The 26,458-nt window shown below is 43.5% G+C and overlaps 4 protein-coding genes across 6 annotated transcripts; all 4 read left to right on the top strand.

Annotated features, from left to right (window-relative positions):
- Window positions 1-277: 277 nt before the first annotated feature.
- On the top strand, window positions 278-2,656 carry LOC6546010 (BRCA1-associated RING domain protein 1). Its single transcript, XM_001972203.3, has 3 exons — window positions 278-395; window positions 458-1,843; window positions 2,143-2,656. The coding sequence occupies exon 2, from the start codon at window positions 681-683 to the stop codon at window positions 1,767-1,769; it is 1,089 nt and encodes a 362-aa protein (XP_001972239.1). The 5' UTR covers window positions 278-395; window positions 458-680; the 3' UTR covers window positions 1,770-1,843; window positions 2,143-2,656.
- Window positions 2,657-4,468: 1,812 nt separating this feature from the next.
- Window positions 4,469-21,178, top strand: LOC6546009 (GTPase-activating protein). 2 transcript variants are annotated; one of them, XM_015157733.2, is made up of 6 exons: window positions 4,469-5,738; window positions 14,855-16,740; window positions 16,838-17,097; window positions 17,487-17,492; window positions 17,641-17,836; window positions 18,748-21,169. In XM_015157733.2, exons 1-6 carry the CDS (start codon window positions 5,591-5,593, stop codon window positions 19,732-19,734), a joined length of 3,483 nt encoding a protein of 1,160 aa, XP_015013219.1. In that variant the 5' UTR covers window positions 4,469-5,590; the 3' UTR covers window positions 19,735-21,169. The 2 variants fall into 2 exon arrangements, with proteins under 2 accessions (XP_015013219.1, XP_001972238.1); XM_001972202.3 differs by lacking the exon at window positions 17,487-17,492 and having other exon boundaries at window positions 18,748-21,178.
- A 797-nt stretch (window positions 21,179-21,975) lies between these two features.
- On the top strand, window positions 21,976-23,718 carry LOC6546008 (cyclin-dependent kinase 8). The gene is made up of 2 exons (XM_001972201.3): window positions 21,976-22,216; window positions 22,287-23,718. The coding sequence occupies exons 1-2, from the start codon at window positions 22,086-22,088 to the stop codon at window positions 23,506-23,508; spliced, it is 1,353 nt and encodes a 450-aa protein (XP_001972237.1). The 5' UTR covers window positions 21,976-22,085; the 3' UTR covers window positions 23,509-23,718.
- A 195-nt stretch (window positions 23,719-23,913) lies between these two features.
- Window positions 23,914-26,453, top strand: LOC6546023 (protein phosphatase inhibitor 2). 2 transcript variants are annotated; one of them, XM_026978102.1, is made up of 5 exons: window positions 23,914-24,241; window positions 24,623-24,720; window positions 24,787-24,954; window positions 25,374-25,468; window positions 25,525-26,453. In XM_026978102.1, the coding sequence occupies exons 2-5, from the start codon at window positions 24,641-24,643 to the stop codon at window positions 25,797-25,799; spliced, it is 618 nt and encodes a 205-aa protein (XP_026833903.1). In that variant the 5' UTR covers window positions 23,914-24,241; window positions 24,623-24,640; the 3' UTR covers window positions 25,800-26,453. The 2 variants fall into 2 exon arrangements, with proteins under 2 accessions (XP_026833903.1, XP_015013220.1); XM_015157734.2 differs by lacking the exon at window positions 23,914-24,241 and adding an exon at window positions 24,248-24,560.
- The last annotated feature ends 5 nt before the right edge of the window (window positions 26,454-26,458 follow it).

Raw genomic sequence — 26,458 nt, 5'->3', positions numbered from 1 at the left:
ATTTTGAATAAAACTTTTTAAGTGTTTAAACCAGTTTTTAATTAATTCCTATTAAGATAGAAGCTGTGATTGAAGGTTAATCAATTAATTGGGGCTACGAAATAGTTTACGTTAAGAACTCTAGAAGTACTAAAGCTGAAGATAGTTTTTATATATTTTTTTTATTGAAAATAAAATTTTTAATATAGAATTGGTTAAATCATTTATTTTTATGTATTTAAAAAATGTTGTCTACCAGGGCTGACTATTCACGATAGTGTCCTCGCAAATAGTTCCAGTCTGCCAATCGATATCTAGCACACTACACATATCGATAGGCCAAAACAAATACAAACAATACAGACGAGCCAAGAATTTTTGCTCTTCGCCCCAACTAATAGAAATCCGAAAAACAAGTGAGTCAAAGTGTTTTAAAATGATGACTACAGAAGTAATAGACGAAGATGAACATTTACAGATCAAGATAAATAAACTCAGGGACGGCAGGGTCACACCAATAACGGGGGGTCAGAGTGACCAAAGTAGGAAGGAAAAGAGGCAAAAATAAACAAACAATACAGACAGGAAAATAAGCAGCGCGTGCCTGGCAAGTTTTTCGCCACAGTCCCAAACATTGGAACCAGGACCACAAACGCACTGCATCGCGGGCAAAGGGGACGCAATCAGATTGAGTGCGCGCAATGGCTGCGGCCACCAACAACGATTCCTCCGGCGTGGAGGCGGCCAAGGAGGAGGTGGAGATGTCGATGCCGCCATCGCCCATGTCGATGGCCATGGTACTGGCCAAATCGACGCCGATGCCCATGCCCACCAGCGCCTCCAAGGGGATCATGATAACGCCGCCACCGCCGGCAATGCCGCCCACGCCCACTTCGTCGCCCAACACACACGGTGAATGGCCCCACATGAACATCAACCTCAACCTGAACTTGAACCTGAACATGAGTTCAAACCCCAGCACGAATGCATCATTCCAGCTGAGCAGAGATCGGGGCGAGCACTTTGCCCTGCCGCATCTGCCGCCCCTGCCGCTGAATCCTAATGCCCCCAATGCCGAGTATCTGCCCAGCCTGATTCATCCGAGCACCTTACCCTCGGGCAGCAAAAGCTTCAAGATGCGGCCGCGAATGCAGCGGCTTAAGCACTCCTACAGCTACAACAACATATTCGTCCAGTCAAATGGCCGCAAACTGCGCACCGCCGCCTCCACCTGCAACATCGAGCTGCTCAACCGTATCCTTGAGGCTGGGGCCAATCCGAATGCCGCCGACGAGTACAATCGTAGTCCCCTGCATCTGGCCGCCTGTCGTGGCTACATACCCATTGTCCAGCAGCTTCTAAAGTACGGAGCCAACCCAAATGTAGTCGACTCGCTGGGGAATACCCCTCTCCATCTGGCTGTGATCTCGGCCAGCTCCAATAACTTCAATGTTGTGGTGGGTGTGCTGCTCCAGGGCGGCGCCAGTGTCCACATGTACGACCGCAGCAACAAGTCACCGCTGGAACTGGCTGAGGCCAAGCTAAGATTGCTGCGCAATCGGTATGATCACCCCACGCCGGAAACGGCCAAAATCCTCGAGGACATGTGCATGCTGACCACGCTCATCTTGCGCTACATGGTGAAGCAACAGCGCGAGCTGGAGGATCTCTCAGCGCTGGAAAAGCGACTGCAGAACCTGAGCACCAGCGACGACCAAGAACAGGTCGTATCCCAGACCGCCGATGAGCTGCTCGCCAGCGTTGAGCGGCTGTCTATCAACAACAAGTAGACGGACGTTAGCTGGACGCCAGGGTAACCCATCCGCAGGCGGGCCCAAATTGCGTTCGATGAGTTGAGAAAAAAGTAAGTATGACAACCAAATAGAATACAGGATGTGTAAAACACAAACACAATTTGATACAAATAACATGTTCCAATGTTTTGGTTTTAAAAACGTTATCTATAAAGCATGTGACGTCGTATTTGTCATTCCGAAAAGCATTTGCGAACTTAGTCACTCACAAGATTGCACTGGTTGTTTATCATTTCCATAAAAGTGCGTAAGGCTGTAAACAATATGTTAATCTAAATTGTTAAAGCAAAAGTACTATAGTGAGAACAGCTAATTTATTCAGATCCTCAATGCTTTCTTTTCGTTTCAGTTTGTTTATCGTTTCCTAATTTGGCTGCCGTTGAGCTGGAGTTGGCATCGTGACAAGCAGCTAGAGGAGAATGAGGTCCTGCTCCCCATCCTAATCCCACAAAGCTGCCAAATGCGACCAACGCTCTCAAACACACAAGCACACACACCCACACACACAAAAGAAAACACACATTGTTTTATGCGATCTTTTTATTAAGTATTTCATTTAAGGCTTATTGTTTACGCAAACAATCAACAAACATGATTACATTTTAAGCTTTACGTTTAGCGCGCCAAAAACAAAAAATAAATCCAGTTATGTAATAATGAGGCAAACGCAACTCAAGTAGACACCTAACAATTTGCTACATTACATTTAACTAAATGACTAAATTACTTGGAAATCGTTAAGTGTCTATTGTATACTATAACAAAAAACCATATGCGTGTAAACACTCTCTGAACAATAAACGAAAAACCAAACGGCCATTTGACTTAATCCGCAGATCAAGCCGAAATCTGTAACTAAATAACTGAGAGGACTTCTGAGTAAATCTGGTTTATGGTGGTCACTTTTGGTAAGGTCTGACACCTTAGCAAATAAACAAGGAAGGCGGTTTAGAACACCCTTCTTCCTCATCAGAAAATATAACTGAAGGTATAGTTATGTAGATACATGTTTCAACTTCATTTTCAAATGTATTGTTTATATATTTTTGGTGTTGTCGCGTTTATAATAAACGTGGTGACAAAGGTTTTTGATATACTAATTGGCCTTGATTGGTATACATTTTAAAATCCATAAATCCACAATTCCATTCGGAGCCTGAAAGTCATCTATAAATCTATTTAACAGCTTTTGCCTCTAGGCGTTTAAATGTATTCAAAAGGCGATAAGGAAAGCCCACGTTAGGTATGAGTATTTATGTGTAAACTTCACATTAACATGAGGTGGATAAGAAAAACTAAACGTTTTAAGAGACTTGTTCACGACGAAAATAGTAAGCGAAGTTTACGAACCCATATTGACATCACAAGCAAGTTAATACAAAATAAATGTTGTAAATTAGGCAGATAAAAAAACCCGGTCAAAATGGGTTTTTCATTCATAACGAAATAATAACGGAAGCTAGACAAATGACTAAAACACTTTTCCGGACGTAAATACACGAAAATATGCGAGGGGTGGGTTTATAAACAGGTCTGAAAACTGAAAACCTGAAACCGAAACTCACCGTAAACCCATTCATACGCATGGAACCGCCACAAAATACTATTTTTATAACATCTGCACCAAGCTCCAAATTTCGTGGGAGGAGTAAATGGAGGAGGAGGAGGGATCGAGTGGACAGCTGGAATAGGAAAATAGAAGAAAAGCCGTGTCGCCTCTTCTTCCCACGTCGGTTACGTTTCGTTGAGCGAAATGATCAACATATTCAAATTGTCGTTATGCACGCTACACAGAAAATAGTATTTTGAACTTTCTTAACAAATGTTGCTACACTTGGAAAACATCCACTAAAGGTTAATGATACATTGGATATTATATAGGAGTACATTATTTTAAATTAGTTAGTCGGAATATATTCACAGGAAACATAAGGTCAATCCTTCCTTTTGAAATAAATGATTTAGACTTGTCTTGATGTAGTGGGATATTTTGCGCAGTGCAGTTGGAGTGGCTAGATCAAATGCAGGGCATACGGAAACAATGAAACCTAGCCGAGCAACCCGAAATGCTGACCCGACCACTTCCACTTATTGGCGGCAGTTGTGATAAGATGCACCGCCTCACTTGTTGATCTCCCTGGCCGTTGCTGTTGTTGTTGCTGTTGTTGTGATGCATGTGGTTTCCAAAGCAAGAAGGAAGAAGAGGCAGAAGCAGCATATGCGTAAGGAAAAACATAAGCGGCGTTGCTGTCCGGATGCCGTGTGAATTTCACATTTCACTGCCTTGTTTCTGAATTTTTGTGTACTTTTAATGTATGTATGTGCACATGTGTGTACTATGTGGTTCCTCTGGTTCCTGTGGACTGTCTGCGAGGCAGAACGCCCACGTTATGTGCACTACGGTGTAGTCGGTCGGGCATTTGAGTTCTAACTACTTTGCTAAGTAACTTCAGCAACTTCACTAAGCATCACCTAGTCAGGTTTTACTCCTAAGCTACATCAGTTATTTTTAACGTGTTTTTATATTAAAATGAAAAGTTTACCAACTTTTTTTTTATGATTTTTACTAAGTAGTGTTGGTAAGTCGACATTTTCCTTCTGTTATATTTCCGTAAATAAATTCAAATCACAAAGAATATCGTGTTTATGTGGCAGAAATTACATTGGCTGTTTCAGCCAAGTTGTTTTGTACCGCCCTTTCTGAATCGCATATGCCCACGACTTTCTCTGCCGGCGATCTTCGGTTGCTTCCGCTGTCGGTGGCGCCGGTGCAACATGTGTGTGTTGAGTGTAGGTGACCATTGCTGTGTGCGTGTGTGTGTGTGCGTTTTCATTCACAAAATTTGGGAGGTGCATGTGTACACTTGCCGCTTGAAAATTTTAATTCAGTTTCATTTCGGCCGCGCTGTAACACGTTTGTTTGTCGGAGTGTGTTTCAGAGTTAAGCAACAGAAAACCAATGGAAATTAATTAATTAAAAACATCAACTAAACCTAAAGTGAAAAGCAGAAGCCCACATTATAATTTTGAATAATTTCACTTAATTACCAAATAATATATATAACTGTTTGTTGGCGCTAACGATATACATGCATTCGATAACTAGAAATTGTGAATTATCGAACTGAAACTTAAAAACTTTTTATGACAACCGTTCAATACTCCGAAAGCATATACGCATTGCTTACGAAAATTAAAGGCACTGCATTATTTTAAAACAGCTTTAAACAAATTATTTGGCAAACACTTGACATTTTCGTTTCCCATGGTATTTTCTGTGCGCCTTGCTACGGTCACACTAATTCAATGGTGACATACCGCCGACTCGCCACGGTCACTCTAGTTCTGATTCCGCTTCGAAAGGTTGTTTCGCGGATGCGTAAGCACATAAACTCGGAGAAAAGGTTTATGCGAGTCGAAACAATCAAGCAACCGAATATTTTCTATACTTCGATAATATAATCCCATCTGTGCTAGTGCGTGGAAAAAACAGTTCGTAGGAACAACGAAATACTAAAATCAGCAGAGCCCTGAAGCAACAGGAAAAGTGCATTTCGTGAGCGGCAAATCGACTCATATTCCCGTCACACCAGCTCAATGCACAATGCAAGGCTGCAGCGAGTGATGAAATACAAATGCATTTAACCGCCTCGTAAACCTGTCAAAAAGGGAATTTTTCGTGTAATTAAAAATCTGTGAAGAACGGGGCAAGGAGTTAGTAAAATTTACCATCGCGTGTTGCAAGTTCACCAGCGGGTGGCCGACAAAAAGCTGGCTGCTTTAATACCGAGCGCACAATGCTGCTGAAGAAGAAGCGCTGTATGTGCGACGAGCGAGACGACGATAATATTAACTCGTCCGTCGCCGTCGAGCCAAGCAGCAACAACAACAAAATGGCCGATACACGCGAAGTGCGCATTGAAGAGCAATTAAAAGTGAAAATTGGTATGTAAATCGAGTGCGAAACCGTTCAAAAACATCACAAATATGTCGAAGAACATGCGTGGCATGAACGTTGAGTGAAGTACGCGCTGTAACGTGGGTTTTTCATGGTGCAAAGTGTGCTGGAATGCTGACAGCGTCGCCGTTTCCCCCGCGGAGTCTCTTGCGAGCAGAAAACAACATAGAATCGGGAGAAAATGGCTAAGAATTGCTCAAAATGTTGTGTAATCTAGTGGCAAACCGAAATTTGTGTCATTGCCGGCCACGAAAGTCGATTAATTAAGAAAACAAATGTGTTTTTGTTCTAGAAATGCATTTTGCGTTCAAGTGTATAAGCGTGCTGTCTCGGTCTTACTCGCGTGTTTCTGTGTGCGTGTGTTTCTCTTGACTTTTTCCCTAATGTGTGTGTGTGTGTTTTTTTTTTTTCGTGCAGCAGCAGTGCAATGCATTTGTTGTTGCTGCAGTTGGAGAAGTAATGGATGACCAGGCTGAATGTTACGGCATTCGCTTCTCCACCCTCCCCTGAACCGCTCGTCCTCCACCATCGCCCAACACGCCCCCCCGCCGTTTTGAATGCGCCCCTTTTTGTGAATGAATCGGAAATCAAGCATAAGCATGTGTCTGTGTGACGCTCCAGCGCATGCTCGCACACACACGCGACACACACACACACAATCACGCGGGAGAGAGATCCCAGCAACAATGTGTGGGTTTTTTTATGAATGGAATTTTCGAATTCGGTGTACTTTTCTCAACACGAAGGTGACTGTTTTATGAATGATTATCAAAAGCAACAAGCGAAAAGAGCATCGATTAATGGCCTACTATATATTGGCAAAAGGTCAAATGAATGAATGACACTCTCTCACGTTTTCTCTCCATTCTGCCATCCACATCGTTCTGAAGCGAGAGCGAACCAGACTGCAAGAGATAGACGAAACATAAACTTGCGGTTGTTTTTGGTGGTTTTACATTTCCTGTTAAAGCATGAAAAGTTAAACAGAATTATGAATAACCATTGTCGTGCTGCAGAGGGGAGGGGTTTAAAGAAGCTTCCCGTGATCTCATTTTCACACCTGCACACGCATTTATTTTTTCCTCTTCTGCGTCTCACGTTTTCAATCTCGCAACTCATAAGCTGCTTTTGCTATGCTTTTTCAACATACATAAATTATATGCAAAGCTGCAACAACATTGTTGCCGCTTTTGATTTCCGTTTCCCAGCGCCCAGAGTTTCCCTTCATGTGTTGCGGTTTTGTGTTCTTTTTCTCCGGCCATAAAACTCTTGCTTTTTTCAGTTGCCTTTCTTTTCTTTTTTTTTTTTTGCGTGTCTTCCCCTTTCCAGCTGCTTTTTGCACGCTTCAATTGTTTTCGCATGCGCGCCTCTGTCTTTGTCGGGATCTCCTCTTTGCACCCTCCTTTTCCCTCACCACTTCCTTTTGCCTCCTGCTTTCTTCCTCCAGCTGCTTTAACCCCTTTCGCCCTTTTTGTGTTCTGCGAAAAAGATGGCACAATATTGGTTAAAAATGAATTAAAACACGTTTCTGCGATGATTGAATAACGAAGCTATGCACTTCCTTCGATTATCGGGTTGTTATGGCAAATTAGCTGTCACCTTTTTACCTCCATTTCACTCATTCGCCTTTGTGGTTCATATTTACCCTCTTTTCCTTGAATATCGATCGCAACTTCTCAAGATATCTGATCTCATTAAAAATCATGAGTAGTTCTTACTCAACACCGTATCTAAAGCGGTATTTGCATTCAAAAATCAGTCTTATTCAGAATGAATGCATGAAAATGTACAAGATTCTCTAGTTACAGTTATATTTCACCACTCTTCATAGTTTTCCCTCATAAAAACTACTTAACATATCGAAATGCGATTTTAAATGGCACACAAACACGTTTTCTGATGATTGAAGAATGAAAGTTATTCATTTCCTATAATCATCATTGATTATCGCATCATTATAGCACATTAGCTATGTCACCTTTATACCCCCCACAAATCTGCTTCTCTCCCATCCGCTTTATAGCGACATATATGAATTTATATATCGTTATAAGCGCTATATATGTTTGTATGTACACCCTGCATTCTTCTGCCGAGTTTCATATTTCCACTTCATTATGCTTTGCATGCTTAATAATAATACTTCCACATCGTGCTCAGTTTCAATTACACACGGAGTTTCGCTTTTGTTGCTATTGTTGGTGAGGGCTTTCCATTTTGTTGGTCGTTGCGATTTCTACACGATACGCCTCTCCTCCGCATGACCGAAATTTTCCACTTAATTAAAATGTTTAGCGCATAACCTAAATTTCATTTTCTACGGAGAGGAAAAAACGAGGGCGTGACTCACTATCGATGATCTTGCACTGAATATCAATGACATTTGCATTTGCTGCTAGGGAATTACTCACTATTCGCGGACCACACGCAATTGAGATTTCGTTGAACTTGAAGACCCAGAACAGAGATATCTAGTTAACATGGACTCGACTTTGTTCAATTGTGTGCTGTTCTGTTGTTTAAGTTCTGTAACAACAATAAATAGTTTGGCCAAAAAAGGTAATTAATTAAAAGCCGGTTATGCTATGCTATGCTGTGTTGTGCTGTGCTGTGCTGTCTTGTTCTCCAGTTGGTTGCCAGGTTTTCATCTCGTTTTCCTCGCGTCGCCAACCAGGCCGAAACTGGTTGCAATTGAACGAGCCAAAGATCGTTTGGAACATTTCTAGATGGTTCGTACACTGACGTACTCTTGGAAGCCAATGCGATGTTGACAATTAGTTCTCGGGTCGTGTCTTTAAATCATTTTTCTAATACAACTTTATGTATGTATGCACATATAGTACATATATATATGGTTTAGCTTGAGCCACAACTAAAGTGGAATATTTTCATTTGAAAATATGGCCGGGGAACAATGTTAATTAGCCCAAAGGCCGGAGGCTCATTGGCCGAGGTTTGTTTGTACCAACAACTTTGTTTGCCGCTTCCAAGGAACCAGCGTTTTTATGTAATTAGCACATTCTAAAATACTTTTTATCCAGGTCGCAGTCGGCCTTCTTGAGGTTTTCAGGCACAGCAAAAAACGAGATCGTTTTGGAAATGATATACGATCTATATTCTAAGTGAAGATCGCATTCTTTTAAATATTGGATGATCACCATATTTCAAGCACACCTTGGGTACTAGTCAATTTTGAAGGCAAATAGATCTTTAAATCAAGCAGTAAGTGTGTGCTTCTTTTTTTCTGTGTATCAGTAGGCAAAAGGGGAATCACAATCGCAATGACAACGATGACGCTGATGACTCGACCAGCGATGATTAACATTTATCTCTGGCTTTCCACAATGAGGCAGCAGCATGTCATAATGTTATACATACTCGCATTTCCCCATTTTCCCCTAGCCATTTTTTTTTTTTTTTTTGTAGGGGGGCCCTTTTTTATGACTTAACGCTTGACCTCCTCGCATTTACTTTGATGTTGTTGACTTCATCAGGGGTCAGAGGCATCTGTGGAACACCGGGTGGGTCAGTTGTCGCGCGGATCGGATCTCCACCTCCCAAGGCTTTGCACTTCACGCTGTTTCTCCGTTTCTCTGTTTTTATTGTGGCGCTTCTTTGGAGCTGCGTTGATCTGAGCTGAGCTCGCTCCTCTGCTCTGTTCCATCAGACAGTCAGCCTCTTGTAATTTGTAATTAAAATGAATTCTGTTTTTATTTCACTTTTTGGCCCTAGCTGTGTTATTAATTTTGAGCCACAAATTGTGCGCTTCGCTGGCTCGTTTCAAGTGTCGTTTATTGTGGTTTCAGTGGTGGTTCCTCAAAGGTAACACCACAGCGGAAATGTCAGGGGCCAAGAATTGTCTAAGGCTGGGGACAAGTTTTTAATGGGAAACGACGAGGGATCGTTTGGCGTCGTTAGATGCGCCTAAACCACTCGAGTTGAAGAGTTTTTGGGAGGGGTTACTCTCATGACCACGTGGAATAATCACGGGGTTAAATGCTCCTTATATCTACTCTTATTAGCGTAACCTTCTATTAGGTCTTTTGGTGTATAGTTGCTATAAGTGAATCCTCTGATCTTTAATGCTTGTAAACCGTAAGGCAAGTGCGTCTTTGTATTTTATGAAGATATTTAATAAGTCATGTGAAAACATGATGGTTTTCCTTCGATGCATGTGCTTTTTTCTTTGATGAAACATATTGCACCATTGTTAGTTACCTTTTACTATAAGCCACCTTCTCTTTAATTGCATTTTATGGTTTTGTTCCCACCAAAAAGCGTTGTCAGCCGCTGATCCTTGGCTCATATGTTCAACATATCGCCGCATGGAAAAGCACTTTTGGCCAAGGCCAATTTGGCTTGGTTGCTTCGCAGCCGCCTGCCAAATTGTGTGGGCGCCTTACAAAGTGAATTTATCATTATTAAATTTTTATGGCACACAGTCAGGCGAGTTTTTGTGTCGTCGCCAGTTGACTTGCCTCTAATGAGCGGCATTTGTAGTTTTATTTAGTTTTCGTATTGTTGTGTTGCAGTAATAGGCGTTTGCCCAATTTGGCCATTTTGAAATGGAAGTCGTGCGTTCGCGTCGCTCACATTGAGTGATGTGTGCAATCGAAGGTTAATAGTGCCAAAAAAAAAAAAAAATTACGAACATTTACTGCAACACGAAAATTGAAGCCAAAGAAAGCAATGACTTGGTATTTAATTTGGACTAGCGGGATCAATGACAATTCAAATGGAAATTACTCATCTGAATGTCGATATGTATATATCGTACATAAATGCTACATAAAGTATACGAGACACTTGCGTACATAAGCAAAGTACAGATCGATGAGGTTGATGAAAAGCCTATAAGACTTGCACAAAATTTCAGGCCGAAGCCAAACAAAGTTGGCCACAACAGGAGGAGATCGTGAGATGATCATGAGATCATGAGCGTAATCAGACCGGAAATCGATCAGCACGTACAGAGAAAAAAAAAAAGGGAGGGGTATGGGGAGCATGATGGCAATAAACTGGTTTCTGGTTCTCCTTTTCTCCAAATCAATAAAATGCAGTCAATCTATTAATGGAATGGGTAACTTAATAGTGCCACAGAGAATATCGTATATGTATGCTTAAATAAATGCAAAATGTACTTTACAAAACCCAAATTGATATTTAAGTATCAGTTCCGAATCAATCTACTTCAATCTTTGTGGTTGAACAGGGATTGGTTGTTGGCCCAACTAACCTGTTTTCCTCCACAATCTGGCTAATTGCGCAACACGTTAGGAGAGCAGAGCCCTTTCTGGTTTTATGGTTTTACGGCCAAAGGAAGTGGCAGCGGAAAAGGAAGTGCACTTAAAGGGTTATAATGTTGCACAGCTATAGAATCAAGAGTGCTGCGGGGAAAGCGGCGAAATGCAACAGAAGCCAAGGGCTTCTTTCCACCTCACCTTGCCACCACCTTTCCGCCAAAAGTGCAAACAATCATTTTGGCCGCAGGAAGCTGCCGTTTAAACAAACAGCCAGACAGACACAAAGATCTGTCTGTGTAAATCTCCCTTCCGCTGGCAAAGCAGCTGGAAAAAAAGCAGCAAGAAAAACACAAGAATTTATCTCTATTTCCGTTCCTTTGCATAAATGTCTGCTTCTGAGCGGCTGGTTTTTGTTTCATTTGCCTTTTTAGAATTTATTACAGCGCTGTCTGCTTGTCTGCTTCCTTTTTTTTTTTTATTTTTATTTTTTTTTTGCAGCACCAGCAGCACTCGGGGAGTAATCGCCTCATTAATTCGCGCGCGTTTCATGCTGCACTGAATCAATTTGCATATTGTGCAGAAAAGCGGAGAGGAAAGGAGGAAATCTACTTACAAAGTCTTTAAATTTAATTTTCCGTCTGCGAAGGAAATCATGAAAACTTTAGCCATTTAATGAGACCCTGTCCCGATATTCCAATAATGATGGATGTGGAAATGGGATCGTTTTGTAATTTTCCCCCACTCGCATCCCCAAGGCAAATGTCAATGTTTTGTAGTGGGAAGAAGAGCCGATTTCCAGCGGTGCCGACTTTAGAACTTTTCGATTTTCATTATAACCATGTGCCACATGGCAGGATGATTCTATTTTTGGGGACCCCGGGGAACGTTGAAAGAAACATGCCGCATGTTTATCATGCTGTTGGCTTAGGGATCTTTATATATGTGGATCCCAGCGATTTGGTTAATTGATCAGGTCACTCGCTTTGCGCCGGGTATACAATATATAAAAAAAAGTGTTTACTTTTAAATAATTTCTACATTTTCGATTGATGGATAGCTTACAAAAATGTAAATTCAATTAGCGACCGACCTAATATCAAAATGTTTCTGTAAAGAAAGAAAAATGATTGCAAAAACATTTCAACAGATTCCGGTTGATTTTATATAACGAATATCGTAATATAACGAAATCGTACCACTTCCGTTCTCAGCGTAGTGCAAAAAATTCCAAAGTGATCTTCCATCCGAAATGAAGAGAAATCGATGAGACAACTTCCGCTTGACTGTATCCATGCATAAACCTTCTGCTTTTCCCAGTTCATCGAGCTCTGGTTCCGTTTATCGTGTTTGGCATATCCATATGTAAGATGATATATGTATATGCACACCCGATCGTCCATCACTGCGACTGTTTATGGTGTGTGGTGTGTGGTGGTGTTTCTCAATCTGAAGGTCAGATGTCGGACGGAATGCGACCGATGAAAACCCGGCGAGAACTCATTAATTCCTTATCTAAGCGAAATGGCTAGTTCGGAGTATTGTTTCGCAATTCTCTGTTGGGGGCTCGTTCGATTCCTCGGAATTTCTTTAGCAATTTTCCCCTCTTATCACAATTTTATTCTTTCTTTCATTCTGGCTTTCTTTCAGTCGGTGAGTAAGCGAAATCTTTAGAAATTCCGCCGATTATGTCATTAAATTTAGACAACTTTTCTTGTCTGTCTGCTGCTTTTGCATGGCTGTCGACAAAAAATCGGCAAAGAAAGTTAAGTTTGTCAAGCCGAGGGTTAAATACCCTTCGGGTAAATGATTCGTAAACAAAGTATAGGTGGCGTAGCTTGATATCAGCTACTTGACAAACGTGTGAATATGGCTATAATACCCAATGCAAGGGTATTAAAAACGAAAACGAAACGAGTAATAAAAACATTCAGTGGGGCAACAAATGACGAGCAAAAGCCATAAAAAAGCACCAACACGTGTTTTTCGTCATTTTCCGTTTTGTGTTTGTGTTTGTTTGCCTGGCTCTCTTTGCCTGGCCGATTGCTTTGCTTTAATTTACTTTGCGTATAAAATGTGCTACTGTCTGTGGGGTTTTTCATTCATGAAAAGAAATAAAAACACACATGAATGCAGGAAAAAGAAAACATATGTCTTTGTTATCGCAGTTTGCTTCTTTCTACGACAAAAAGCGAAGCGAGAGTGTGCGTCTGTGCGATTGTGATTGTGAAAAGTGGCGTTGTTTTGCCAACACACATACGCAACGTATAACCCCATTGATAGTCGCGAGGTGATTGATACGTACATATATACATACACATATTGCAAATCGAAGCTAAAGCCTCACCTCTCACTTACACACACACACACGCAGTCCACCGCCCAGCTGTGTCAACAGGGGCGGAAAACGGGGCGGGGCCATCCGGTCCTCAGTCGAAAAGGCAATTTTTAGCAACCACTCATATTTTTCGACACTGGGTAGCTCTATCCTAAATGTTTCCCAACGTTTTTTTTTTTTTTTTGCCCAAAAGTATAAACGCATCTCCGTCGCAGCCAGTGCGAGTAATGGGTATCAGATAGTCGATACACTTGTGTTCAAATCGGATCTCAATTACTGGGATTGTTACTTTTACATTAGGCTAGTACATATTTGAATGGGCTTCAGCGGAAATTCTTTTTTTTATTATTAACATAAAGTTAAGTGCTAAAAGAACTTCTTGCCAAAATTTCCTGTTTACTGACTTACCGCAGTCTGCACTAGAGATAATCGCGATCAAAAATGTTAAGCAAAGTATTTGAACACCTGAGATGATCTGCAATGTTTTTATAGTATTCAATTTCCTTATATTTGCGTAAATAAAACAGCCCATTCATAAGGTATGATAATCAAGGTGCTAATCATGGAAGCTTGTGAATAGCGGGCGAAACCAAATTTTGCCACACGGATACAGATACAGTGCCGGCATTGACACACAGATACGGCACACACACATCGGCGTTGGTGTGCGTGCACTTATTATATTTCCGCTCGACTGCCGCTAATTTCTTTCATGGAGCAACTTTATAGTACTTGCCTTGTGGGCCGGCGCCTTCACCCTTTTGCGCTTATCAAGGCCTTGCCTGCCGTTTATCAATAACGCTTACAGTCCAGTCGGTCTAGCCAAGCGCCAGCCACTGCGAGTGTGCCACTGACTATTTGTATTTGTTGTCTCCCAGGTGGCGGAGCATCCATAATGAATACATATAGTCCGTCTATAGGTATCGAAGCACTCGCACAGGAAGTCACGTCCGCTGGACGTTTTAGGAAATCAAAAGAGTCCGCTGGATTGAATATATGGTGTAATGGATGGAGTGCGATCGATTGCGCCTTTTTACATCCCCAACAGCAACAGTTGGCAGGTGTCAAGGCCAAATATCTGCTGATACCGAAATGGTGGGATACTATTCAATTCATTTACGCAAATGACTGGCTGATAGCCGTTAGCAGTCTTTCCGGTTGGGAGAAAGTCTTTGATTGGGTCATTAGAAATTCGTGTAATGGGATGGTGCCTTTCAATTTTTAAAGTCTCTTTAGCCATTAATAAATTGGTTGTTATTTAAAGTGTTGCTCCTATACTTCAGTGCGTTAGCAACGAATATAAACCGATTTAAATGCTACAATTCAAGAGTAAAACGAATACTACTTTAAGGCCACTTGTGATTATCACTTAATCTTCAGTAAATTATTTTCACCTTGAACAAAGACCACTTACAAAAACAAAACGGAAGCGCTTTACTCCTTAAGCTTGATAAATTGTGAATATAAAATGTAGAAGCCAATATAAATTAGTGTAGTAATATACTTTCTTTGCGACTAATTCCAGGCGAGGCAAAGAATCTGAGCAGTCGGAATGCGGCCAACACGAGCTGCAGCACACAGGGCACCCGCGATGTCTACTGCACAATTGCATTGGACCAGGAGGAGATCTGCCGCACACCCACCATCGAACGCACACTGACGCCATTCTTTGGCGAGGAGCACCAGTTTAAGATCCCGCGCCGATTCCGCTACCTGTCCTTCTATCTGTGGGATCGGGACATGAAGCAGGACAAGCCCATTGGGAAGATAGCAATTAAGCGGGAGGAGCTGCACATGTACAATCACAAGGATCACTGGTTCTCACTGAGGCCAGTCGACCAAGATTCCGAGGTCCAGGGCATGGTTAATGTGGAGGTGGCATTTACGGAAGCCCAACAGACCCAGTCCCTCTCGGAGGGCATAGATCTGGGACAGCACACATTGCAGCACCACCAGCTCCTGCCACACCACAGCCACCAGCAGCGCGCGCATCTGAACGATTATAAGGAGAACAGTGAACTGAGCAACATCCAGCGGGCGTCAGCTGCAGCAGCGAGTTCCTCTTCGGCAGCCATGACCCTCAAGACACGAGCCGCTGGCTTATTTGGTCACGTGCATCATCCTCCATCGCATACGCAACACTTCCCGATCATCAATACCACATCCACGTCGTCGGATCAGCTGTCCAATTGGAAATCGCAAGGGCGGTTCGTTGGCGTGACCATCAAAGTACCAGCCTGCGTGGACCTGGCCAAGAAGCAGGGCACATGCGATCCATTTGTGGTCTGTACCGCCCACTATAGCAACAAGTATCAGGTGACTCGACGAACTAAACAGCGCAAAAAGACCGTGGATCCGGAGTTTGACGAGGCCATGTACTTTGATCTTCACATCGATGCGGATGCGGGCAGCACAAATACCACTGGAAGTAACAGGAGTACCGGTTCCCTGGAATCATCTGGCAACAAGGGTTATGCTATATATCCGTTGGTCGGCGCGGATCTGGTGGAGGTTGTGGTGAGCATTTGGCATGACGCACATGGAGCCATGTCCGATAAAGTGTTTCTCGGTGAAGTGAGGCTGCCAATGCTCAATAGGCAGGAGCAGCAGGCGGTTTCTCCATCGGCTTGGTACTATCTGCAACCCCGCTCCATGATGCACAGTTGCCGCTCGCTGAACGCCACGCCCCGCTCATGTGCCACGCCGCCCGGTACGAGATTAAGCGTGGACTCGACCATTGGATCGCTGCGTTTAAATCTTAACTACACCGCCGATCATGTCTTCCCGCTGGCCACATACGATGATCTTATGAATCTGCTCCTGGAGTCGGTTGATCAGCGACCCATCACCGTGTCGGCTGTGTCGATCCTAGGCGAGCTGGTCTCGGGCAAGACGGAAGTGGCCCAACCGCTGGTGCGACTCTTCACGCACACGGAGCGCATTGCGCCGATCATCAAGGCGCTGGCTGACCACGAGATCTCCCATCTGACGGATCCCACCACCATCTTCCGGGGTAATACATTGGTCTCCAAAATGATGGATGAGGCAATGCGGTTGTCTGGTCTGCCTTATCTCCATCAGACATTGCGCCCCGTTTTGTCGCAGATCGTTGCCGAAAAGAAACCATGTGAGATCGATCCCAGCAAGATTAAGGATCGATCTGCGGTGGACACGAATCTGCACAACCTGCAGGACTATGTGGAGCGGGTTTTTGAGGCAATCACCAAGAGCGCTGATCGCTGTCCCAAAGTTCTGTGTCAGATCTTCCACGATCTTCGCGAGTGTGCGGGAGAGCATTTCCCCAGCAACCGAGAGGTGCGCTACTCCGTGGTGTCCGGCTTCATCTTCCTGCGCTTCTTTGCTCCCGCTATCCTGGGGCCGAAGCTCTTCGATCTGACCACCGAGCGACTGGTAAGTAGATTCTGATAAACGATTATTATGTTTTGAAATAAAACATTAAGATTGATAAATAAGCAATCATTAATAATCCGTCTGTCATTTTTTTCAGGATGCCCAAACGAGTCGCACGCTGACTCTCATATCCAAGACGATCCAATCGCTGGGTAACCTGGTCAGCTCCCGGTCGTCGCAGCAGACTTGCAAGGAGGAGTTCACCGTCGAGCTGTACAAGAAGTTCTGCACGGAGCAGCACGTGGATGCGGTTAAGCACTTTCTTGAGGTGATCTCGACGCCCAGTCACGCGAGCAGCGGCGTTCATCCGGCGGCGGCGGCGGCAACGCCGCTGGAACCAGTTTTACTTAAAGAGGGGTAAGTTGAGGTTTTTACATTTGCTACTCTTCAGATGCGATCCCCCTGATTGGGTAGGGAAAACTTGCCTAATCAGAGGGGATTCCCTGTAGCCCCTAGAAAATATCAATTGGTGGACTGTGCAATGCTCCCTCTATATACCCTCTTCTATAGATTTGGCATATCCCACCCAAGGCATTTGGTTGATTACGCTTCGTTTTATTCTAATACCAAAACTTTCTTTATCTTTCTCTTCTTTTCCGCGCGCTGCTTTTACCAAAAAATAAAAAAAAAAACATCAAATAATAAATCAAAACCAATCCATCACGCCCTACACATCACACATTTACCATCCCATCACACAAAAATCACACTTATTCATCACACATTAAATCTATACTAACGTCTAGCGAGGGGTAAGAGAAATTGCTTGTAATTTGTCAAACATTTAACTCTGTTCTTGTCTCGGTTGCGCATGAGCCTGGGACCAGAACAGAGAACCGAGCGCGAGATCTCGAAGTGCAGATGCTAAGACCCCGCTTTCTTTGCTCTCCCTCCCAACAGCCTGATGACCAAGTACCCCACATCCCGGAAGCGCTTTGGCCGGCAGTTCAAACAGCGCCACTTCCGCCTTACCACCCACTCGCTCAGCTACGCCAAGTCGAAGGGCAAACCACCCATCTGTGATATACCGCTCCAGGAGATCGCCAGCGTGGAGCAGCTGAAGGATAAGAGTTTCAAGATGCAGAACTGCTTTAAGGTGAGCATTCGATGTGCTTCGATTTCGATTGGATGGGCTGTGATTTGCATGTGCCGCTCCAACGTGTTGCAACGAATAATGCACACGAGTAGTGTGCCGGAAACGTGCGATCCACGCCACATCTATAAATAGGCAGCCGAAGCCCACACACCTCCGGGCAGTGATGATAATTTAGCTGGTTTTACATGCTAGACGCTTGATTGCGAACTTTTAGGGCGTAAGAATATAGAATAGAACTATAAATCAGACTCTTCTCTAAATCTCGAAGTGTTAAACTTCTATAGAATGTCAAGTTAATCATATGGCTAGCCGCAAAATTCATCTATCTATTATTAGTTTTCCTTCGGGTTTCATTCAACTAAAAGTACCCTTTATCTTGCTTCTGAAAAAGCGTCATCACTGCCTCCGGCGGCTAACTCATGGCATGTGGCTGTGTGTGGGCGTAGAGCAGTGGCTGCTAATCGATGGCGGTAGGAGGCTTATCCTCTCCGACTGTGAAAACCGAACCTCAGTTGCCCGAGAAACTTTCACTAATCACTCACAGAGTTTTGTGTGGCAAATGACAAGTTGCGGCAATTAAAAATAATTAGTATTATTATGCAGATGAACTGGCGAAGCTCCGCTTTGCGTACGCTATTGTTATTGCCATTTGGAGGTGGTAAGACAAAAAGGGAAATTTCAAAACCTAGAAACAAATGCAGCCGACGCAGAAGAGAATCGTCATCGTGGGTGCGATTTCTTGGCGTTACGTTTTTTTTTTTTTTTTTTTTTTTATCGCAGCCAAGATGTGGGAATTGTCTCAGCCAGCGATTTCACTTGGGTGCGATTGTTTTGCAATTGCGCCGCGCACAGAATTTATGTTAATTGCACAAAGATGAGACTAAGATTTACTTTCGCCTCTTCTCCCACAGATTGTGCACAACGATCGCTCGCTGATTGTGCAGACAACGAACTGCGTGGAGGAGCGCGAGTGGTTTGACTTGCTGCACAAGATCTGTCTGATGAACTCCATCCGGATGCAGTACTTCCATCCCTCGGCCTTTGTCAGTGGCTTCTACAGCTGCTGCGGCCGGTCGGATGAGAATTCGCCGGGCTGCAAGAAGGTGTTGGACAAGACGATGGACTACTTCCAGATGGATTTGGTAACGGCGCTGGATCCAGCGCTCGATCTGCAGCGCATCCACACGCTGATCATGTCCAACATGAGTGTGCTGGAGTCACTGCTCGATCCGCTCACCTATCGCCAACATCTGTCGCAGACGCAACACCAGCAGCACAATCCTCTAGTGCCGCTGGCCACCGATCTGCAGAAGCATTCACCACAGGCCTTCGCTGAGTTCAAGCGAACGATTGAGAAGCTGAGAGAGAAGGCTTATGCCATCGATAGAGATCATCGGGACTACAAGCAGGGCATTACGCGGCAACTGAAGTACGGCAGCAGACAGGCTCCAATTGGCGATGATAACTATTGGCACATGATGCGAGCCGCCGGCCAGTTGAATCAGCAGCATCACCACCAGCAGCAGCAGCAGCAACAGCAGCAGCAGCAACTTCAGCAGTTTCAGCCCCAGCCAGTGCTGCCACAAATGCAGAATGTTCGGGCGTATCCTTATCAGCCAGCTACGAGCAACATGAACGCCTACTATCTGCACAACTTGCAGCCTCAGCAGCAGGGAGTGCAGTACCATCAGCAGCAACAGCATCATCAGCCGCTCCGGCAGCAGCAGTCGCAGTTCCAGCCCCTGCGCAGCCACCAACTGCAGCGCCACAACAACAACTTGAACAACAATAACTGCGGCAATGCATCTTCCTCCAGTCCATCGTCGACCACATCAAGTGTGGTGGCTGCACCGCCCAGCACCACATCGTCATCGCAGCCAGCTCCACCGATTTATTAGCGTTCAAGGCTGTGCGTATTCGCTTTGCCGCGGGCCATTATCACGACCAGGTAAATAAGGAATACGCATCAAACGTGGCCCCAACCAGAGGATGCTGCTGTACAAACAGATTTATTGTGCTAATTTCTAGGCTCTTTTTTTTTTTTGTATAATTTTTACGAGTTTAACGTTGTAAAGGTCTAGAGACTAAGTTTTTTAATTAACAGTTTTTATACACCAGATTTTTACTGTACCGCCTACACCAGCAACTACAACAACAACAGCAACAACAACACGAAAAGAAAGGAAACGAAATCTAAATATTTATAAGCCTATTTATTTTTTGTATGTGCTAACATTATTTATACACGAAAACGAAGTACCCAATATGGAAAGAGCATTTCTATACTTGTGTGAGCGCAAAGAGGGCAGAGAACCATTGAAAACTGATAACTTTATAAGCCTAAACTACTAAAAACTCAGAAACTGCTAAGATTTTTTAAAGCCTAGCCTAAGTTAAGTATCAGCGCAATGATGAGTAGCGAAATGAAAAGATGTAAATAGCAGATACACGAGTATATATATCCGCCTGTATGTACATGTGTATGATTAACTTCATTATACCAGTTATTTTAGGCGTAGCAATTTCTAAAAACCCAACTAAACTAGGGGTGTTGCCCAGAGGCGACACACACGAAAAGCAAATAATTCTAACAAAATCTGAACGCGCTATATACAAGAAACGAAAACTGCGAAAATCAACAAAAAACATACATTTACATGTATATAACTGTCATACAGCTATTGTTAAACACACGATATGTATTCGGCAAATTCTAGAATATAAACAAAAAGCATTGTTAAGAACAAATTTACTTCCATTTTGCATATACACACATTATATATACATACATAAAAAACACACGCACACCTATATTTATTAAATGCATTTAATTTCATATTAAACTTAAACGAAAAACAAGTTAATTGTTAACACAAACACGATTTGGTTAGCTTCGACTTACTTCCACCGATTTGTTTCCAAAGCTCTTCCAATATTAATTACACATGTAATTACGTCTAGAAGTATAATGTTAAATAATCTAATAATTTTTGCCATATTTAGTTCATTGTTCATCAATCGCATTGAAAAGTGTCTTCCTCCGCCGCGTTTAATCATATTGCCTTTTGTTTATGCATTCCAATAATTTGTGCATTTCTTAATTATAATATCTGCATAATGTACATAGAGATACGAAACGGAGAAACACGACGAGATGTTGCTATGAATTTAAATCGTTTGGAGTTTCCAACTTGGTTCATATATAATTTCACTTGCATTTTAAGAACACAATTATAGTTTACTTTTACCATGCCTAGCTAATAAGTTGTTGGGACAAAGAATCGAAAATAAAAGCATAGATATATTTCCAAGGGAAAAATAAAGCGTATCGCCAATGGATAACTTTTGATTGCGTTTTCTTTTGAGTTTCTTTTGTTATACCCAATAGGACATCAATATTTTACATAACATTCTAAAGGGCATATGTATATATATAATATATCATTTTGTTTTGACTTCAAAAATATTTGGGGAGATTATTTTATTTTTTTTTTGCTTCAGAAACAATTTTATACATTTTTGGTTGCTTGTTTGGATACAATATAATTTATTTAAAAGCGGTTGGAGTAAAAACAAGATTGAATGTTATAGTCGAGTTCCCCGACTATCAGATACCCGTTATTCAGCTAGTGGAAGTGCAAATCAGAAATTTTAACATTTTCTGGAATATTGGTAGAAATTGAGAAAAAGTAATTAAATGAAAAAAACTTATGTTTTTAAAAGTGTGGGCGTGAGAGTTTTGTGCGGTTTGTGGGCGTGGCAACATTTGGAAACCGACTTGCGCTGCGTCTGTCTGTGGAAGCTGTGAATAAGCATTCATTCTCAACATTCTAGTTCCAATTTTGAAGTTGCTGAGATCGTGGTGTTCATATGGACAAACGGACATGGCCAGTTCGACTCGGCTATTGGTCCTGATCAAGAATATTTATACTTTATATGGTGGAAAACGCTTCCTTCTGCCTGTTACATACTTTTCAACGAATCTAGTATAGCCTTTTACTCTACGAGTAACGGGTATAAAAGTGGACTAATAGCTACCATGAAGAAGAACGCACAAAAATGGGCAACGAAGATTAAAAAAAATTGTTTCTCTGTTTTATGAAAAGCTAATTATAAAAAAGCTAGATTTGACTACAACTTGACCCTTTTTCCCATCCCTGGTCGACGACTTGTTATCGATATCGGTAGACAGCTGATTGGCGGCATCTTCATTTACAAACAATTGTGGATTTTGCAAAGTTTTGGAAAAATGGACTACGATTTCAAGATGAAAACTCAGATTGAGCGTACGAAAGTGGAGGACCTATTCAATTACGAGGGCTGCAAGGTGGGACGCGGAACCTACGGCCACGTCTACAAGGCGAAGTGGAAGGAGACAAGGTGAGCTGGTTATCGGGTGCTCCACATACAATAATACATTATAAATAACAATGATGTTCATGTTCTGTAGCGATGGCAAGGAATATGCCTTGAAGCAGATCGACGGCACCGGCTTGTCCATGTCCGCCTGCCGCGAGATAGCATTGCTACGCGAACTGAAGCACCAGAACGTAATTACCCTCATCCGGGTGTTCCTGTCGCACAACGACCGCAAGGTGTTCCTGCTGATCGACTATGCGGAGCACGATCTCTGGCACATTATCAAGTTCCATCGGGCAGCCAAGGCCACCAAAAAGCAGGTTGTGGTACCCCGTGGCATGGTCAAAAGTCTGCTGTACCAGATTCTGGATGGGATTCACTATCTGCACAGTAATTGGGTGCTTCATCGTGACCTGAAGCCGGCCAACATCCTGGTGATGGGCGATGGCAACGAGAGGGGTCGCGTCAAGATCGCCGATATGGGTTTCGCGCGACTCTTTAATGCCCCATTGAAACCGCTGGCAGATCTGGATCCCGTGGTGGTTACCTTTTGGTATCGCGCTCCGGAACTGCTGCTCGGTGCTCGTCACTACACCAAGGCTATCGACATCTGGGCTATTGGCTGTATTTTCGCCGAGCTACTCACTTCGGAGCCCATCTTCCATTGCCGCCAGGAGGACATAAAGACCAGCAATCCCTACCACCACGATCAACTAGACCGCATCTTCAATGTCATGGGCTTTCCGCAGGACAAGGACTGGGAGGATATCAAGAAGATGCCGGAGCACCATACGCTGACAAAAGACTTTAAACGCTCCACATACTCCACCTGCTCGCTGGCCAAATACATGGAAAGGCACAAAATCAAGCCAGACAGCAAGGCCTTTCATCTGCTGCAGAAACTACTGCTAATGGACCCCAACAAGCGCATCACCTCCGAACAGGCCATGCAGGATCAGTACTTCCAGGAGGAGCCACAGCCCACGCAGGACGTGTTCGCCGGCTGTCCCATACCGTATCCCAAGCGTGAGTTCCTCACCGACGACGACCAGGAAGATAAGTCGGATAATAAGCGGCAGCAGCAACAGCAACAGCAGCAGCAGCAACAACAGCAGCAACAGCAGCAGCAACAACAGCAGCAACAGCAAATGAACGCCGAGCCGAATGCAAAGAGAGTTCGATTGTCCGGAGCTGGTAACCAGCAAGATTTCCACCACCAGCAGCAGCAAGCCCAACAGCAGCAACAACAGCAGCAGCAGCAGCAACAGATGATGTTCAACCAGCAGCAGAACTTCCAGCAGCGCTTCAACTGAGAGACTGATACATGCAGCATTTTTTCTACTACTACTAATCCCTAGCTTTCTAAGTATTTAATGACCTTAGCGCGTAGCAAATACAATCAAGTAAAGTGTACAATGCGAAACGTTGACTTCTTACCCGCTGTAAACATAGAAACTGTGATGCGGTAAAAATTTGTAGGATTGTGGAGCTTTTTCTGCAAGATTTAATTTACTGAACTTAATATAAATGCTAATTAGTTTAACTTCCTTTTGAAAATTTAAATATAAATTTGAATGCCCATTCTTCTCATTGGGTTATAATAAACACTTACATTTTTTGTAACTGAAACATAGTTTTGAAAACTATTCCTTAAATGGGTTCGAGTCCGAGCTAATTGTTGAAGTATTTAATTTTTAATGGTATTTTTCAACAGCATGGTTCAAGCTACGTAGGTATCGATTACTTGGTGCAATCGAAAGTGCCATCGCTGTTTTGCCAGCTCTAGTAGAATTTGTTAGAATATTTTTACCGGATTTGCCATTTGTTTGCAATAGAAATTGGAAGAGAAACATCAGACAGTGGCCACTAACCATTCAAGAGTCAAATTCAACGTTTTCCAAATTAAGACCAACCCCGCCCGGCTGGCGACATCGATGAGCTCGTGCTCCTCGCCCAAAAACCAGCTGGCTGCCAACTTGAAGATTGTGGCGTAAATTGCCCTCCGAAATCGCAGTTGCAATCGCAGTTAACAGGCGATACACACAAGTAAGTGGGATTTGGAATGGAGGCGTTGAAGCATGCGGTGGCGGAGGCGGAGGCCACTAAGGCGTCGGATGGCCAATGGGGCGTTGCTGGGGGATTGCTGGCCGCAGTGGCCACCCAGTGGGTGGCAATGTCAACCCCTCCAAGGGCACGAGGTTTCGCCGCGACCTGTGCCATTATAATCTGGCGAACATCGCGATTTCAGTGCTTGTTCGGCTACTGCCGCCGTGATTCACGATTGTCCAGCAGCAGCAACAGTAGCAGCAGAAACAACAACATTCAAATCCACGAAATCATCAATGACTCCCAACCACCGCCTGACGTAATTATCCGCATGCACTGTCCGCAACTAAAGCAAATTCTGGTCTTTGCCCGTTGTTACAGGTAGCACAGATACCCAGGATGCAGAACAATCCCAGCCCACAGCTACCCTGCAAGGGTATACTTAAGACTTCGCGCAGCTTCGACAAGTCGGGAGCCAGGTGAGGTCATCCAATGACCCCAGTTAATAGTTCTTATTAAGTGGTACTTTTTCTCCCCTCTAAAAGTTTTCGCAAAAGTGCCAAGTTTGATGAGCTGAACGTGATGCAGACCTTCCATCCGGCCGACAAGGACTACGGACACATGAAAATCGATGAGCCCAAAACGCCGTACAACTACACGGAGGGCTTCGACGAGAACAGGGACGAGCTGGACACGGAGCTGCTAGTGGAGAAGTATGTGGAGCCTGCCTGTTGTTTACTTGCTAAATGGCTGTCGAGGGTTTGGCAAGAGCATAGAGTATCAAATTTCAAACAAACCTGATTTCCAGAAAATGCGTCGTTCTTTTGTTTTTGTTTTTTTGTTTACATGCACCTCAGAGATTCAGAGATTAAACAATCGTTGATAATTACAAGATTTACAGAACGATAAGCAAACGTTTCAACATTATTGAGAAATATACGCATCTGACTGGCTCAGTATTTGTAAGATTTTGTAACTAACTTCATAACTAATCAATTTCTTTAAAACTAGTCAATTAAATGTTTGAAAAGTTCTTTAAAATTTGAATGGCTAATTTAAAGCAGTCCCAGTCACTTTGTAGGTTACAATATTGTTGCATTTACACATACTAAAACCACACATTCCTTTGCAGACTGCGCATAGCGGCTAACACACAGCCGTCGACAGAGAGCATCGAGGACGAAGGTTCTTCCGGTGATGAGCAGCCTCTTAGCGAAGAGGAGCGACGTAAGTGCCACGAACAAACCAGATTACAAACATGGCTCAAACTTATTCGCTTGTAGAACGACGACGCGAGTTTGAGCGACGTCGCAAGGCCCACTATCGCGAGTTTGAGGCCGTCAAGCTGGCACGGAAGCTGATCCAGGAGGAGGACGACGACGATGACGACGATGACAAGGGCGCGGATAGCCGGCCCTCGGGCTCGGCACAGGGCGCCTCCAGCTCCGGCCGCTTTACGAGCAGTTCGGCAAAAAGGTCGAGCTCTCAAGCTGACTCCACCACATCCCCGTCTACCAGCGCCGGCCAGAACATGGACCTGGAGCCATCGAACAACTAGAAGCAATGTCAACCCATCAATCAATCACAAATGTTTACCTAGCGGACAATGGACGATTCTGAGGGCAGCTCATCCAAACAATAAACAAACGAAATTATATCAAATTATCAAGTGCTGTGCGAGCGCGGAGTGAGAAGTGAATGCTGATTACCAGAGTGGCGAGGTGCACCCGTGATTAATTGAATTTACCCAACTAAACACGAAAAAGCCAACCGCCGCCAAGGTTCGTCATCGAGTAGTGAACACAGCCGATAAGCCGAGGCACTTAATTGTTGCAAATTGAGTTTCCAGCACAAAGAATGTGCACCTGGTCGGTGAATTTGATTGTGCGACACAAAATATAATTATCGTGTATGCGTCTAAGCCGTAGCGTACTGTTGCAAATGTAGTTAAACAAAGTCTTTTAAATTGATATCGAGATGGATACCCACTGAGTTTTAGTCCATGTCTCCCGTTCGCAGCTCCGTTTGCATTTAATTTGATTGGATGCCCAGTGCCAGTGCCACAGAATGGATTACTTGTTGTAACTAGCGTTGAAGTTGATTTGGCCTTACTTTTAGTTATTTATTAATACGATACTATATGATTACTATTAAGTTTTAGCCATCGAATGCGAACGTTTCAATAAAGAGAGTCCAAAACCCAATTGAAAAACCTCC

Source organism: Drosophila erecta, unplaced genomic scaffold (assembly GCF_003286155.1).
Source record: "Drosophila erecta strain 14021-0224.00,06,07 unplaced genomic scaffold, DereRS2 tig00000021-arrow-pilon, whole genome shotgun sequence".
NCBI lineage: Eukaryota > Metazoa > Arthropoda > Insecta > Diptera > Drosophilidae > Drosophila > Drosophila erecta.
The sequence above is the reverse complement of the archived record's forward strand: the minus strand, read 5'-3'. Positions and strand labels throughout refer to the sequence as shown.

Bases quoted from the DNA above. Each gene is read 5' to 3' on its own strand.
- LOC6546010 (XM_001972203.3), top strand. From the start codon at position 681: ATGGCTGCGGCCACCAACAACGATTCCTCCGGCGTGGAGGCGGCCAAG.
- LOC6546009 (XM_015157733.2), top strand. From the start codon at position 5,591: ATGCTGCTGAAGAAGAAGCGCTGTATGTGCGACGAGCGAGACGACGAT. The intron at 16,741-16,837 runs GTAAGTAGATTC...CATTTTTTTCAG, and splicing joins ATCTGACCACCGAGCGACTG to GATGCCCAAACGAGTCGCAC. The intron at 17,837-18,747 runs GTGAGCATTCGA...CTTCTCCCACAG, and splicing joins AGATGCAGAACTGCTTTAAG to ATTGTGCACAACGATCGCTC.
- LOC6546008 (XM_001972201.3), top strand. From the start codon at position 22,086: ATGGACTACGATTTCAAGATGAAAACTCAGATTGAGCGTACGAAAGTG. The intron at 22,217-22,286 runs GTGAGCTGGTTA...CATGTTCTGTAG, and splicing joins GCGAAGTGGAAGGAGACAAG to CGATGGCAAGGAATATGCCT.
- LOC6546023 (XM_015157734.2), top strand. From the start codon at position 24,258: ATGGAGGCGTTGAAGCATGCGGTGGCGGAGGCGGAGGCCACTAAGGCG. The intron at 24,721-24,786 runs GTGAGGTCATCC...CCCCTCTAAAAG, and splicing joins TTCGACAAGTCGGGAGCCAG to TTTTCGCAAAAGTGCCAAGT. The intron at 24,955-25,373 runs GTATGTGGAGCC...ATTCCTTTGCAG, and splicing joins ACGGAGCTGCTAGTGGAGAA to ACTGCGCATAGCGGCTAACA.